The 17215-nt window shown below is 43.9% G+C and overlaps 1 protein-coding gene across 1 annotated transcript in view; it reads left to right on the top strand.

Moving 5' to 3' along the window:
- JPH2 (junctophilin 2) overlaps positions 1–15661 on the top strand; it is a 105224-nt gene extending 89563 nt beyond the window's left edge. The window contains exons 4-6 of the mRNA XM_060230863.1: positions 4668–5530; positions 9345–9440; positions 14924–15661. Coding sequence (XP_060086846.1) covers positions 4668–5530; positions 9345–9425 — 944 coding nt within the window. The 3' untranslated portion in view covers positions 9426–9440; positions 14924–15661. The remainder of the gene's footprint in view (positions 1–4667; positions 5531–9344; positions 9441–14923) is intronic.
- Positions 15662–17215: the final 1554 nt, after the last annotated feature.

Raw genomic sequence — 17215 nt, 5'->3', positions numbered from 1 at the left:
CAGAGCGGTCTATGCCAGATATATCTGTCTGCCAGAAAAGATTCTTTTCAGATTCAGCAAAATCTTTCAGGATTATAAGCAGCAGAAGTTGTCACATGGACCAGATTCACAGCCGCTAATGTACTTGATGAACACTGCCCTTTCTCATTCCTGGAATGTCTCGACAGGGGTGGGGGAGGCAGCTTATTGGTTTTCTTGAATTCATTCACTAGTTAAAATTATCCTTTGCTGATCAATCAGTAGAAACAGCTTGCTGTAGTCATAATAGGAAACCAAGCCAATCCCATGGGCACAAAAGCAATGTGACTTTATCTGTTCCCTGATTGAATATAGATTTGCTGCTTAGAATTTTAAAAGTTTAGAATTCATTATTAATGGAATGAGATTTTTCCAAAATATCCTCTTAAAACGGACATTTACAGCCAGCAGCTGTTTTCTAAAAGCTCTCATTAAAAAAGGGAAACCCAGCACTAGAGGAGTCAGGGCACTTACAATCTTCCAGTAGGGATAATCACAGGATTTTAAAAGTATATATTCAACTGTATGACAAAACAGTGATTTGTGCAGTTGAGTGACTCAGGGATTTGTGTACCAATTCTAATATGCATAATAACTTCCAGTTTCCTGACCATTGCATTATAAACCTGTCTTGCATTTGATAGTTAATTAAGGCCCAACTGGAAGAAAGTGTTTCATCCCAATATTTTAAAGGCAAATAATAGTGGCAGGAGGCCCAGGCCGATTCACACCCAAACTGGAGAAATTGGAAATGTTAAGGGGAACTTGTGAAAGACAGCTTCCCACTTGCAACTCACTCTTCCTGCTGCTGCTCCTTTGGGCAGCTGGAGAAAATAAATTACCAGTGTTGCATATGACATGACGTCAGTTCCAGAAAAAAAGTAAGTGATCTCATGTCCATCTAGGAATTGCTGGGAACTCTGTGGTAAAGAAATAGAGATTACAACAATTCCTAGACTGAGGCCACTTCCTTGGAAGTGGCATCATGTTGTGCATGATCCCAATGCCTCCCCATGGCCCTATCCCTCCCGCCCTGTCTCTCACCAGGGCTGCCAAGCTCCCAGGTGGGGCGGGAGTTCTCCTGCTTTGTGGTGTAATGACATCACTCGTATGTGATGTCATCACGCCGGCATGCACTGGCCACTGTAGGAGCTTCTGGGAAAACTCCATGGTTTTCCCTGATGTTCTAGCCATTTGGGAGGAAAACTCTATAGTTTCCTCCCAAATTTCTAGAGCATCTGGGAAAACCATAGAGTTTTCCTGGAAGCTCCTAGAGCAGCTGGCGGGTGACATTGCCAGTACAATGACATCACATATGAGTGATGTCATTGTGCCCCATGTGCTATGCGCATATGAAAAAAAGTCCCCTGTTGGAGGCTGCGGGGGACTTGGCAACCCTATCTCTCACACAATGCCTGCCATCACCTGGGGACCCTAGCAAGAAGACTGGAACTTCCGTTATGCTGTGTAAGTGCATTTGACCTTCCTGCTGAGGCCCAGCAGGAAGTCATTGTGGTCATTTGTAGCAACTGCAGTTAGGGTTGCCAAGTCTAACTCAGAAAATACCTGGGGACTTTGGGTGGGCCCGGGAGACTTTGGGAGTGGAGCCGGAAGACTTTTCCATTCTTTAAATAAATAAATAAAAATACAGCAGTGCAATTCCCCTGAGTACAGTCTTCATTTCCTTATTCCCTAGCAGCTGGCTGCACTTCCACTCTCCTCCCCCTCTCTTTGAGGGATAAGTTTGGGAAGGATGGGTTGTCACTTATGAGTGATACACTAGACTGCTTCCACAAGTCCCTAGAATGCAGGTATATCGCCACTTTTTCTCCCCCTTTCTCAATTCTTCAGGGATATCAAATTGGGGCTGGGGTTAGGTAATTTTCTGACCTGGACAGGCAAATGGAATGCCTACCAAGAACTGTTACTGAGGGTTTTGCGGTGCATATAGGGACTTTTTCTTTTATAGATCTTACTGAGTTCTAAGGAGGAGCTATAATTTAGGGCCTTCTGTTAACGCAGACACTAAGCCCATGAGGAAGGCTTTTTACTTAGTTTGTTTATTTAGTTCATTTATCATCTGCCTTTCTTGTTGGGACTCAAAGCCAAGTTACAGACCTATAAAAAGAATGCAATAAAGACCAGTATAACACCTACTATAAACAATGCAATGAAACTAGATTTCCACCATTAGATGAGAATGAAGTGAAAACCGTATAATATATTGTAAACATTACAGTAGCTGGTAGGACTGAAAAAGAAAAGAAAGCTGTGTTTTATTTTGTTCTATTGTACTAGTTTTATGCTGAAGAACCTTTGGTCAAAGAAACTTACTAATAAAAGAGAAGGAAGTGAAGCTGCTTTAAAATTTCCACAGACAGTTAGAATTACAGGTGTGTATACTCAATATAAAAAGTGCCTTCTTGCACTCTTCCTTTTTTGCCACATTCCTGTTCCATTTGTAAGAAGGCCCTCCTGAACAATTCTGTTTCATCCATGTAAGTGAATGGCTGCCCTTTATTCATGTGCAGGGCAGTATGCTAAACCAAACATGGCACCATTTCTCACAAGGCAGCAGATGGCCAGGTCACCCCCACAACTGCACACACATAATACATGTCTCTTCAGCATGTAGGGTTTCTTTCCACCCCCACTAGACCTGCTATACAGATGATTATTTACTAGTATATTTGGGAATGCCATACTACAGGCAGCAACCCCCAAAAGGAAATGGGGGAGGGCATGCACCTGTGTGCTTATGTCATTTCCAATGAATGTCAGATGCCATAGCATATTGCAAAAGCTCTATGATTTTACCATAATTTTTTTGCAAGGTGGTAGGGTGCCCACCATGTCACTTCCGGCTTTTACTGGAAGTGACATAAGCTTGCTCACGTTATGTTGATACATGATCCCATCCCTGAGTTTCTTCAGGAAATTTCTGCAGTCTTTATGGTAAAGTCCATTGAGACTCAGGGAAGCAGTCTAGAGTATCACTCAGAAGTGACAACATGTCCTCCCCAAATTCTCTCGGGCAGGCATGGCCTCTCCCAGTTTCCTGGCATTTGCTGAGGAAATGTTGGGAACCCTGTATGACACTACAGCACACAAGACAGGAGCAATAAGACAGAAGGAGGCCCAACATTCCTAAATATATTCCTCATGTAATGGTTGGTTGTAATGGGCTTTCATCAGGCTAAAGGAAATAACACAGACATGTGGAAAGCATTGCGAGTGAAAGGACCAACTTAAGCCAAAGTATACAAAAGCCTAAGAGAGGCCTTCATTCATTTCTGAGGGAAAGAAAGTGAAAGAGAGATGAAATCTGAAATCAGGCTAACATTCATAAGATAATAAGAACTGGCAAAAATAACAGTATACGTAAGAGGCTGTACAGTTATTTCAGTAAATCAGATAACCTTATCTATCATAAGCATGCCAACTCCAGCTTGGGACGTTCCTGGAGATTGGGGATGGTGCCTGGGGAGAGTAGACCTTGGGGGAGAAGAGTGAGGTCCAGGGGTGTCGCCATAGCATCCGTCTTCTGAAGCTGCCATTTCCTCAGAGGGAATGAATCACTGGAAATGGGTTGTAATTCCAAGCAAACGTCAAGTTCCAACAGAAGGCTGGTAACCCTGTCTATTTATTGTATTATTTGTTATTTATTTAATTCATTTATACCCTGCCTTTCTCCCCAGTGGGGACACAAAGAAACCTGCATGTTTCCCCTCTCCTCCATTTTATCCTCACAACGACCCTGTGAGAGGTAGGTTTGGCTCAGAGGGTGTGCCTGACCCAAGATCAGCCAGTGAGGATTTGAACCTGGGTGTCCTAGATCTTAGTCTAATAACTATCCCACACAGACTCTCACACATATGTGGTGAGACAAACAGAAACAAATTGGGGAAGAGTGATTTATCTCTCCCCCTCCCCCCAGTTTAAGATATATTATCTTATTTCTAAGATGGGAATTTCTATTTTCCTATCTGAATCAGACTTTTAGCAATCCCATATGATAGTCTTTGACAGTTCATAAATGTGAAGTTATGACTGGAAAAGCGATTTGCTCAAGGCAAGATATTCTTCCACTTCTAAAGGTAGAGTTACAAATCCACATTTGTCAGAATGTGCGTTCAGTCTGAAAATGGATTATTATAACATCCCAATAACAGTCAAAAGTTATGGACTAGAACATAAAGAGCATCAGCTTCAAAAATTCCACTAGCACACAGGTGCTGGGCAAGGATTGAACTCCTGTGTTTTCTGTGGAAATTCTAGGCTTTAATAAACCAATCCTGCCAGGTTAGTCTTTTCTCTGTTGGTTGGTTTGTACTTTTTGTCTTCTAATTTTGTCAAAATGTCACAAATTGGCTACCTATTTCATTCATTCGTTCATACTCTGTCATATTTCCTAATGGGGGGGCCAAGCAGCTTATATCATTCTCCTCTTTTCCATTTTGTCCTCACAACGACTCTGTGAGGTAGATCAGGATGAGAGTATTTGACTGCCCCAAGGTCACCCAGCAAGCTTCCATGGCAAAGTGGGTATCTGAACTTGGGTTTCCCAGATCCTAGTCTGATACTCTAACTACTACACTAATCTGACTCTATTTGGGCAAATCCTGAATATCCTTCACTTTCTTCCCTAGGCCCTGAATACTTGAAAAGAAGGCTGCTCCAAGAACTAATGGAGAATGAAGAAAACATAGAGAATGCTGAAGAGACACCACCTATTGAAGAGCCACCACTACCATCACCTCCAGAAAGTCCTCAGGTTGATGAACAGGAGTCCACCAAGCCCAAAGAGAGTACTGCTCGAACCCCATCTCCACCTGGAACACCACCAGAGGCAAAGCGTGCTAAGCAGAATTCCCAGAAAGAGGGTTTTGTTGGCCCTGGTAGCTGGAATGGAGATCCCAGCAAGGATGGGGGTCATACAGGAAATAGGCCCAACACATCTTCAAATGTACTTTTGGCATCAGGGGAGAAGGCAGGCAGTAACATCCCATCCCGGAGCTCCAGCAGGCATGGCCATGTGAGGACGTCAGCTGACCATATGGAGATCAAACCCCTTCAGAAGCTGCAGCAGGGAGGTGATGTTGCATTATTTCAAGGCTATCACAGTTATGCTGTGAGGACATCCCCGGTAACACCCCCATTGGACAATGAAGAAGAATCATCCCCTGAATACAAATCACCTCCCCAGCCAAGTTCCTCAGAGCCCAAAGCAGATGTGAAAGAGGCTGAACACAAATTGGAGCCCCAAAAGAGAGCAGTTACACCTGTCGTTCAGCAGGAACCAGCTCATGAAGAGAAAAAAACACGGAGAGCGGAACCTAAGCCAGAGCCCAAGCAACATCCACCGCCTGAATCAAAAGCAGAATTGAAAACACAGGCTGCAGCTGAAGGCAAGCCTGAACGGAAAACGGTGGCCAAAATTGAGCCCAAGGCTGGGGTGAAAAAGGGTCCTCTGACTGAGGAAGCAGCACCAGTGGTGGAAGAACATGAAGAGGTGATGTTGCATGCTTGCAGAGTGGGACTTGTCATGGGGATTGGAGAAGGGGGAGAAACCAGTCATTTAGCAGTGACCTTTTGAATTTTCCATCCAACTAACTAAATGTATCACCGATAGTATCCCATCATTCTCATGTCCAAATACTGAAGTGTGCATAATATGAAACAACTTTTCAGTATTACAGTGTTTCAGGGTGGAATGGGTTTTATGTTTTGTTCCGTCAGGTTAAGTTGTAATGTACTGAATACGGGCAATTTGCTTTCATCTTCAGCCAGTCAATCCCATCAGATGCAGCATGGAAACGTCTGTAGCAGAGTGTATCTTAAAGAGATTGAAGAAAATAATATTGTTTTTGTCTCCCTCTGACCCCTCCCCCTTCCCCATAAAGGTTGCACACTGTATTGGGACTTTATTCTTACTGTAAAATTTGCTATATAGTTTACAATGTGCTGCTATATGTGAGTCATACAAATTTATATATATATATACATATATTTCTAGTACTAGCCAGTCAAAACGAAGGCAGTCTTTTGTTTAAAATGTTAATTTATTAGGGATTACCACAAGACTGAGCATTCTTTGATTATAGAACAAACTTGGAGTATTTTTGTGTATCCTGTTGGTCAGTTTGTCTTATTTGATTTTCCAGGCTGACTTTGAATTTTTTTAAAAAACAAAATATTACCATCTGACTAGATTTTTCACACATCGACTGATTTCCTTCTTTGTTGTTGTTCAATCTGTGGTTTGATCTGTGATGGTTCATTCATACATGCAACTCTTTGACACTTTAGTTATGAAGTAAAAAACACATGTGCGAATAATCTGCTATTAGTAATTATGAGTATTGCTTCGTTGCTATCTATTCTTCATTCACACAATCTGGAAAATGAGTTAAAATGTGGACTGTTTCCACAGGTGATGAATCTAACCACACTACCATTGGTATAGGGAGGGAAATTTCCTTTTCTGAAATTCAGTTATTTAAACTTAGCCATTGATTTCTCTTATTCTCTTTTGTCTCTTTTAAAAGAGGGATTTCTCTTTGATTTCTGTTTGAAGAGAAATCAATGCACATTTTTGTAAGTTCAGTCTTTGCAGTTTTATATACACACCATAGTGTGCCACTCTAGCAGGATGATTGGAAGGTCTGAGGAAACACTGCCTACCTCTGAGCCTCCACAGAAGGAAATTCTGAAAATCTGCAGAGCCCTCCCCCCTCCCACACACACACACATCATGCCTCTCCTCTCTTCAAATTCCTCTTTGGTCAAAATGGATTGGAATGATTAGACTCAGACTCCAGATTACTAATAAGAGGAAAGGAAACAGATGGATGGATTTTATTTTTTATTCTTTTACAAATTGGGATCTTTTTTTTACAAGTTCATTGCTTAAAATGGGAGGGGGAAAAGGAAACTAAGAGTTTCGTTTCAAATTAGACTAGGTTCAATTTAAACTCTGGTCCATTCACAATTCACACCCATACATAGTAATGGGGAATACAAAGGTAATAGGTAGTTTAATGGAATGTCCAAGTTCCGTGACAGAGTACTTCTAAATATCAGTTTCTGGGTGAGGGCTGTTACTTTCATACTCTGTGGGCTTCTTGCAAGCACTGGCTAGCCACTGTTGGAAACAGAATGATGGTCTGATAAGGCCCGTAAAAATACAACAGACTCCAGAAAGAGGTTCTTGGCAAGTGCCCCACCACCTTTACTGTCTTCCCACCCACCCAAGTGAAGGCATTCACTTCCCCACACACACACACCTCAAAAGGAGCTGATCTCAGCCATCTGGAGAGTACATTAAATTCTGAATGATCTCCAGCCCTCACTTGGGGATTGGCAACAGTGGTTCCCTAGGAGGAAATCACTGGTTTGGAGGGTGATATGTATGTCATTGTACTTGTGTGAGGTCCCACTCCTCAAACCCCACCCTCTCTAGACTCCACCTCTTAAATCTCCAGGGATTTTCTAACCTGGAGTTGGCAACCCTATCTCCCCTTTATCTACCCCTCTGACTTCAGCTTTCCATATCCTCCCTCCTCCCTGCAGCCTCTTTGTAAGAAAAGGACAGTCTTTCTCCACAGTGTGTGTGTGGGGGGGACCAAAGTAGCTTACATCATTCCTCTCTCCCTGTGTGACTGGTCCGAAATCACCCAGTCAGCTTCCACAGCAAGAGCCTGGGTCTGGCAGTCCCCACTCTTAAGCCCTAACTCCTATGCCCTCCTCAAGGTCCATGACAAAGTCCATGACAGCCTTAGGACTGACTGCCAGGGCTGGCGCTGGGGCTTCTGCCACCCCTGGCAAGGCTTCGACCCCCACCCCTCCAGTGGGGGAGGGCCCCCAGCACCTGCCCAAATGTGGCCAGTTTACACAGAGGGCTCCTCTTGAGGGAGGGCTCTTGAGGAGCCCTCTATGCAAATGCCCACCCCCCCGCTCGACCTCCCTGCGGTATGGGGAATCAAGTGGGGCCGGATTACCCTGTTTGCACAGAGGGCTCCTCTTGAGGAGCCCTTTGTGCAAAGGCTCCCCCCCCCCCGTTGGAGCTCCCTGCAGCGCAGGGAAGCAGAGCAGGGCCAAATGACCCCATTTGCGCAGCTCTTGAGGAACCCACCATGCAAAGCTCCCCCCCCCCTCGACTTTCCCGTGGCATGAGAAAGTCTTGGGCAGGGGAAAGAGGCAGCATGGGGCTTCTGCCTCACTCTCAGGCTGCCTCCCCTGTAAGAGAAAGCAGCCTGGGAGCAAGGCCAAGCTGCTACTTTCCTCCACCTGAGTCTCGGGTGGGGGAAAGATGCCGTGGGCCAGCTGGCATGTGGGGAGGGGGCACCTAGCCATGCCCCGTAGGCCATGTGGCACCCTAGGCAGCTGCCTACATGGCCTACTCCCACACACCGGCCTTGCTGACTGCAGTGAGTTCTCCTTCAGAGACCTTTAGCAATAGCTTTCAGACCAGCACTTTCCCTTTGTTGGTCTTAAGCACAGGACTTCAGTCTCTCTCTGCCTCTCACATTCCCTCCCTATCTGCTGTGCACAGCAGCCAAGAAGGTCAGAGCGCCTGCTCCAGCTGCAACGCCACTGAGGATGTTCTCTGCAGCTGAGAACGAAACGTCTGGAAAGAAAACTTTCTCCAGTAGAACACGGCACTTGAGCCCGAAAGAGTCTACAAACCCTAAAGGGAAGGCTTTCTTTGGCTCTTTCCCTCCTCCTCCCTCCCTCAGCCAATTGCAGGAAGGTTTTGTTTCTGTCCTCTGTGAAGCAGTGCAACGGGCAATTCAGCCAACGGGAGAGTAGGGAGAGCCAGAAACCGCCAGAACCATGGTTGGTTGCTGTTTATTAACAGAATTAGGTTGGGTGGCAGGCAACAACCACTCAGGCAAGAGAGAGGAGTGGACTCAACCAATGGTATACAAGTACTCTTGATTGACGATTTAACGGCCAAAGGGTGATACAACACAGTCCCAACCAATCAGTGTGCTCTGTTTTGCCACCATGAAAGGGCTTTTATTATAAAGGATAGTCTGTGGAATCTCTGATAAACTTCCAAGTAAGCTTGAGGATATGCAAGGTTCCAAGTTAGCCTGAGGACATTCTCTTTAGGATATGCATCCTAATTTTCTGAAGCAAATTCATTTTGGGAACCAGTTAGTTAGGATACACAGCACTGTACCTGTGATGAACGTTTTGGGGGATTAAAACAGCCTGTTAATTGCATCTGTTAGTCAATATTTTGATGACATTTCTAATACGTTTCTTTGTTTTCAATGACAGTGGATAATATTATATACTTGGTGTTTTCTTCCTCCTAGGGACCTAACACAATTATCATCTGCATGGTCATCTTATTGAATGTTGGCCTGTCCATCTTATTTGTGCATTTTCTGACATGATGGGAAGCTAAGAAGGTAAGGCAAAAAACACTCATGACTTCAGGGTTGCTATCATGTAGGGCAGGGGTGGCCAACGGTAGCTCTTCAGATGTTTTTTGCCTACAACTCCCATCAGCCCCGGCCATTGGCCATGCTGGCTGGGGCTGATGGAAGTTGTAGGCACAAAACATCTGGAGAACTACCACTGGACACCCCTGATGTAGAGTATCCAACAAGCAGTTCTCTGATCTGTGACTCAAACAGTTGCTTCCTGTTTTGCTCTGTAAAGGACCTTGCAATGAATATTAGGATTTCTCAGATGTGCATGTTAATTTGGAAGTAAGCCCAACCAATGGGTCTTACTTTCAAGTCAACTGTATATTCAGGGTTAGCAACAAATCCGAGCCTACTACAGGATTTGTATTATGTTCTCCTCCAATCTACTCCAGTTCTAGTGCCCTGACCCCCTTGAGTACTACTCTCAGAAGTAATATGTAACACTTTTAAAGGAGTGATGAGTGAGAGAAACCACCAGGCCCACATATCCCCACTCAGAACCCGAATAGTAAGCCTCCCACCCCTAAAACAAACATAGATAAGATATTGCTTAGGTAGGCCTGCTGTCAGCTGCAGGCTCCCTTCCCAATTCCCTTTGTACCCTTCCTCCTCTCCTGCCAGAAAAAAAAAAGTCCTGACAAGACACATCTAGATGAGAGCAACAGGGAATCACACTTGTCCCATTACAATCACTTAGTGTTGTAGCTTAATTTTCTCTAGGTATTCTACTACCTGCTAACCAGATGAGACACTTTTCTAAGATAAAGCTTCTGTGTCAGCATTTGCTGTTCTTGGATTTTAAATATTAGGCAGTACATGCAAGAGAGTGTACAGATTTCTCATGAAATTCAGCCATCTGTCTCATCTAATCCTGTGCTCACACCATACCATTTCTGGGGAATTCCTTCCTCACCCCAGTGCCTTCTGCTGCTTTTCTTTGCAGATGTGATGTTTAAATCTGCAAAGAGCAGAAGCAGAATATTCATGAGGAAGTACCTAGTCCAGTCTGTCAATTCATGAGACGATTTGTGGGCTGGAGGGCTCCATCCAACCCACTGAAACTGAGCCTTCCCCAGCCAGCAGATTTGCAAGGGCTGCAACAGATTTGCCAGCTAGGGAAGGCTCAGTTTCCAGCAGAAGACTGGAACCTTCTCAGGCCAGGAGATCTGATATTCCGTGTGATGTCAGCAGCACAGAATATCACAGAATGTTGCAGGGGAAGTTTGTTCTGCCTTGAAGAGAAATCATAACCAATTCGTAAACAGAACCCAGATCGGTAATTTCACCTGATGGTACAAATAGCATCAGGTTTTACTCAAGTGTGTCCTTAGGAACCTATGGAAGGAAGGCATTTAAATGTGATCGCCAGAACTCCCTTTGGAGTTCAATTGTACATGTCACACACCCTTGCTCCTCGCTCTACCCCCAAAATCTCCTGGCTCCACCCCCAAAGTCCCCAGATATTTCTTGAGTCAGACTTGGCAACCCTAGATTTTACTGGAGCTGGTTTGGACTTCCACGGAAGGATCTCTTTTTTTTCAGCTCAAATTGTACTGTAGATGTGGCTAGTAAGTCATTTAAATATAGGGAGAAGTTGTATCTCAGTGGCAGATTACATTCCTTGCAATCCGAATGTCTTGGCTTCAGTCTCTGGCATTTCCAGTTAAATGGTATCAGGTAGCAACAAACTGGAAGGGCCTTTCATTGCCTGCTACCCTAGAGAGTGGCCCTAGAAGCTGGTAAGCATGAGGCTGGCAACGCTACTCTGAGCACGCTGCGGGGGGGGGGGGGGGAATGGGAGGGGGTCAGCCTGGGGGCACACGGGCAGTAAGTCTGCCTGGGGCACTGTGCACTTTTGGGCCTGCCCTGATTGCATACGTTTGAAAAGATGCCCGGTGGAATGCAATTATTTATTTTGAGCATTTTTTATACCATCTCTCCAGAGAACTGGTTGGAGGTGGCTCACAAAGTAAGCATTTGAAGCATGTTGTCAGCATCAGTGAAAAGACACTACTTCATCTCAAGCTGTGAGCCAAACTAGACATTTGTTTAAAAAAAAAAAGTTTGGTCCAGGTTTCCTGCACCCACACAACAGCTGCAGGGAATGGCTATTAAAAATAAATCAAAGCCCATTTGGCCCCAGAAAGCCACTGTTCAGGGAGTCCTGCTTCCCACCTCCCACCCATTTTTCATGCTTGAAGGAGCATTGAGGGGGAATTACTTTTTGCTGTTCTGCACGAGCAGAATATTCCTCCTGGAACAGCAAAAACAGGAAAACTACTTCTCTCCAGTGCTGTTTTAAGAACTGAAAAGGAGGGGGGTGGGCAGGAGCCCTTTCTCCCTCCAGTGGTAGTGTTCCTAATCCAAATTGGCTCTTTAAAAAAAAAATTCCATAGCTGCTGTGTAGCTGTGGCTAACCTGGACCTATCGCTACTCAACTGGATCTATCTTTTAAAAAGCAAATGTCTGGTCTGGCCCTGTGTGGTGCTTAATCAGGGGGGAGCAATCCAGCTCCCAGGTGAAATCCAATAGCAAGTGGTGTAATCTAAGGCAGGCCAAAAGGTCAGGTTTTGGAGGCAGCAGCTAATGAGCAGATGAGTCAGAAGCAGCCTGATCAAAGACAGGCCAGGCTCCTTAATATAAGATAAGCTCCCCTGGAGAAAATGGCTGCTTTACAGTCCACCCTGTAAAGCAGCCATTTTCTCCAGGGGAGCTTATCTTTGCCATCTGGAGAGGAGTTGTAATTCTGAGTTATCTCCAGCCCTCATCTGGAGATTGTGTAAATCAAACAGAGAATCACGGCTGAGAGCAGAAAAAGAAAACCCAGCAGGGTTCCGTGACAACCAGCCTCACAAAAGAAAAAAAACTGATCTAATAAATTAGAAATATTCTCTTATCTGTTTGCACTTAATAATGGTGTTTATTTTCAGGGTATGACTTATGGAAAACACTTTGTATGATAGTGATAAGAGAATATTGACAATTTCTAATTTATTGGATCAGTTTTTTTTTTTTTTTCATTTGTGAGGCTGGTTATCACGAAACCCTTCTGGGTTTGCTTTTTCTACTCATCTGGAGATTGGCAGTAATGGTTCTCTGGGAGGAATGGCTGGTTTGGAGAGTGGAGTCTATGGCATTGTGCCTGTCTGAGGTCCCACCCCTCCATAAACTCACCCTCTCCAGGCTCCACCCCTCAAATCTCCAGGAATTTTCCAGGCTGGAATTGGCAACTGCTAAGTCACATTGGCTGTCATGGGGGGCTGCAGCTGAACAGGCACAAGGAGCCAGGCCTAGTTACGTCATGCCAGCCAGGTGACATCAATTCACTCAGAGGGTGCTGGCAGATCTAGGGTAGCCAACCTCCAGGTGGAGCCTGAAGTTCCCCTGGGATCACAACTGAACTCCAGACCACAGATCTCTCTCCCCATCCTGGAGAAAATAACTGCTTTGGAGAGTAGACTGTGTGCCATTCTATTCACCTAAGGCCTCTCCCTTTACTGACAGAAGTTGGTTGCCTAGCAACAACTTCTGGCTAGGGGAAAGGCTGAGGGGAGGAGAGAGCCAGGGAATGACAGGAAAGAGATCGTATCCATTGCCTGTGAGGAAAGACTCCCAGCGGGGCCAGGCCTTGCTGCCTAGTCACATTATGATGGCAGCAGCTCCCTGGCTATTTCTTTAGCCTTTGGAGGCTGTGTGTGCTGGGAGGCCATCTGTGTGAGCCGTTGATGGGGCAGCAGAGGTCTGTTGCCAGCGACACTTTTTGTGAGGTCGGTTGACAGAGATGACACAGAAGAGTTGGAGATGTGTCTGTCTCTAAGGTAAGACTGTTTTGGTGGTTTGTTCAACATTTCCGGGCCTGCAGTAGGCGGGGGCAGTGGAGTCAGCCAGTGAGAGGCCAGAGATGTTGAATGAGCCATGATGGGCCAATTATTTGTCAAGTGCATGGAATGCACCTGTTAGCGAATGAGAGCACTCCATTTGGTCACCACCATAGGGGAATTATATATATGATGATGATGATTAGGGGATCATTTAATGGAGCTTGCCATGTTGTCTGCATGGTCCAGAAGGAGAAGATAACCTTGTTGCATTGCAGAAAGACAGAGAAAGTGCTCACACACGCATATATCCGGCTGTAGACAAGAGAGAGTGACAGAGAGATGGAGACAAATGACAGGAAAAAATAAGTTGCATTTCCTGTTGGTCACAGAGACACTTGCTCACTTCCCTTTCCCTCTAAGAACATGTGAGTTGGAGTTTCCCCTACAATAACTGCCACTCTTTAAAGATAGGTCCAAGTGGGTAGCTGTGTTGGTCTGAAGCAACAGAATAAAGTTAGAGTCTAGTGGCACCTTTAAAACCAACAAAGTTTTATTCAAAGTATGAGCTTTTGCGTGCAAGCACTCTTCAGATAATATGAAATGGAGGAAAACCATTCAAACTTATAGAAAGGACTGAACGGCCAATTAGCATGTAACATGATGAAAACATTTTGAGATAAACCAGGAACAACAAGCCAAGCGTATAGGGTCAACAGCTGTATGGATCCAATTAAGGGAGAGAACAAGGGTTGAAGCAATAGTATGTTAAAATAGGAGGTAAATGTATAAGAGAATGTTTTCTAACTGTGCGCAGTTAACTGAGATTCCTTTACAATGCTCCATTCATCTCCCCCCAAGCATGAAAATGACAGACGGCATTTTTTTTCCTTTTAGTTGCAGTATATTTTAGGTTTCATTGCAGTACATTACAGTCACTATGTAGTTCTAAAAACTTATACCAATATAAATAACAATATATTACTCCCACATATTTACTTGCTTCCACATATTTATTGCTTCAACATTGTTTCACAATTGCATCCATAAAGCTGTTGACCTTGTACACTTGTCTTGTTGATCTTTTTTGTCTCAAAATGTCTTCATTCTGTCATATGCTAATTTGCTGTTCAGTCATGTCTATAAATTTGAATGGTTTTCTTCCATTTCATTGTATCTGAAGAAGTGGACTGGCACACGAAAGCTCATACCTTGAATAAACGCTGTTGGTCTTAAAGGTGCCACTGGACTCTAACTTCATTTTTCTGCCACAGCTGATACAACTACCAGAATATGAACCAGGCCGGAGATGGACAGGGAGAAGTGAATGGAAAAGAAAGAGGAGAGAAGCAAGAGAGATGACAGAGGAGAGAGATTTTCTAATGGTGCATGGGATTATACTGTTAGGTATTAGCAGTTCACATATTGATTGCAGCCATCTAGTCCCTTACAAAAGAATGAGGAATCCTTCCATTCCATACCTTCTCCAGGCAAACAATTTTTTAAAGCATGCCACTTTTAACACTAACGTAAACATTTAAACTTGTACAGTGCTTAGTTTGGGAGTTAATTTAAAAATAATAAGCGTTTTGTTCCTTACAGTTTCTGTTAACATTATTCCTCTTTGATTTTTACCCACAACAGAAGTTGTTGCTGATGTAGACAACAGGAATATAACCCCATCTATTTAGAAAACATCTAAAAGAGGAGCTTAGAAACCTGTGGTTGCACCAAGACCATGAACTTTCAGAGAATGGTCCCGAATGAACAGTTGAGTCCCCATCTTGGGTGACATCTGTTCAGCAAGAAGAAGCCTGGAATTCTGCAGCCCCTCTCTGCTCTTTCTTTTGTGGTGAACTAGAATTGCCTGACAGGATCCTAACTTTGATGGACTACTGTGCTGTTGTTTGAAGAAACATGTATTCACTTGTGAATTGTGGAAATGCAAATGAAGCAGTCTCTTCCTTGAATTCCACCATGAAAATTCCAGCCTCTACTGGAAGACTTGTTATTACAGGTCTCCCAAAGAGAAATATGCGTAAGGCATGCAACAGCCAGGAATGAGGGCTACTGCTATGGATTTAAATTCCCCCATCCAAATCAGGATTGCACTGAGTCCAGTGTTAAGAAAAGACAGGCTGTTTTTCCCTGCTGCTACATAATTCTAAAGTCATTCTGTTTTGAAGTCTATAATAGGCAAAAAAAAAACACCCCATGTCCCATTTCTATGAATAGCAGAGCCTATTCTAGGCTGAGTGAATCCACAGTGAAGAAACAAAAATGTGTCTTCTCGTTTTGCAGATTAAGGGTGCTTAAAAGTGGTCTGAATGGCAGACACCTCCCAGAAGCAAATTCCCTGCTCCATTGCTATGTGCCAGTTAGAGTTAAAAAAAAAAAAATCTTAGAGTTGAACATACTTGCTTAACTAGAAGTTGTGTTCTTGAATGTGGCATATTGCAAGCATCAACAGATGAAAACCTTGCCCAGATGAAAACCTTGGCATATTCTTGTTGCTGGGAGTCGCCTATTCCCCAGAAACTAGACCAGCGGTGAGAGCCATATGCTGCAGTTTTATACATTAAGCTTTCCTTTGGGCATCTGGCAACCAAGAAACCTGAAAGATATGCTGTGTGTCAGTCAGCCCTAAGTGTGCTTGAATCCCCCTCCTTTAAACAAAAGCATGGACTTTTGAGCCAATTTCACGAGCTTTAAAGAAGTGCCTCATTTAAAATGGACTGTGAATTTTTTTGTATGCTGACACTCCTTAGTGCAACAGCAGCTGGTTATAGATGAGAAAGAGAGACTGGAAAACGAGGGGATTAAAAAAAGATGCCAGCTGAAAATGCCAGATGGCAAAAGGTTTATAATATGGTCCTGCAGTTATTCAGCAGGTAGACACAAAGGATCGTGCTTTTGGATCAGATAATTTCAGTTCGTGAACTGCTGAAAATGAAATTGGAAAGCTGGATTGATTTTCTTTTTTTGCCTTTTTTTTCTTTTTTATATATTTTAATCAAATCATATTGTCAATTGGAAGAGGAAGGATACATTAACTTTGCCCAGAAGCCACATGCTGTAAATGTCCTCAGAAAAAAATATGTAAGCATGTCTTAGGAATATCCATTAAACATGAGAGAGTGTTGATCAGAATCCAGTGATAAGAATTCAGTCACTCTTGGATTTTAATAATAGTATTGCTTCTCCTAAAGTATCTTTGTAATAACAGGGCTGCATTGTTTTAGAAAGCTGGCCGCCTGTTTCCTGGCACTGCAGCCAGCAGGTATTCAGTTTTAGAATGTCAGTACTGGACCTCATTTCACAATTTCCAGTCCTTGAGTTCATCATGAAGACTGTCATTCAGATGTCAGATTGCCAGTTCCCCATCCTAGCCTGATTCAGACCTGAACCAGAGTGCACGAGGCAAAGGAACCTATGCTTCCCTACCTCATGCCTTTTGTCTGACCCCAGGGTAGCACTGTTTGCCCTGTTGGGGAAACCTGCATGTACCGCCATCAGTATGGAGCTCCCAATACAGCATACCTATGGAACTCCCATATATATGGAGCTCCCAGTATAGCAAATAGCACCTCCTACCCTGAGGCTGTTTTATGTTAGGAAGACAGTGCAAGGCAAAAGGCAAAAGTCCATCTCACCACATGTGGTCCTCATTCAATTCAGACCTCACACTCCTAAGAATTGAGTTCATAGCTAATCACAAGGACCCAGAAGGGAGGAAAGTAACATGTAGTTTGGCCCTTTTATATATGTGGTTTTCTTTGCGAGACGTATGCAGCATTTATTTATCATGAAGTACAAAATTTGCTCCTTTTTTGGAAAGTGCTGAGATTGTTCACACACACACCCATCCCGCCCATCCCGCTTCTCATAAATATGATGTGCGCAAATCGTTATGTTTTACTCCTTGCAATGTGATGA

The sequence above is a fragment of the Heteronotia binoei genome, chromosome 2, assembly GCF_032191835.1.
Source record: "Heteronotia binoei isolate CCM8104 ecotype False Entrance Well chromosome 2, APGP_CSIRO_Hbin_v1, whole genome shotgun sequence".
Classification (NCBI taxonomy): domain Eukaryota; kingdom Metazoa; phylum Chordata; class Lepidosauria; order Squamata; family Gekkonidae; genus Heteronotia; species Heteronotia binoei.
This window is presented reverse-complemented; position numbering and strand designations above follow the sequence as displayed.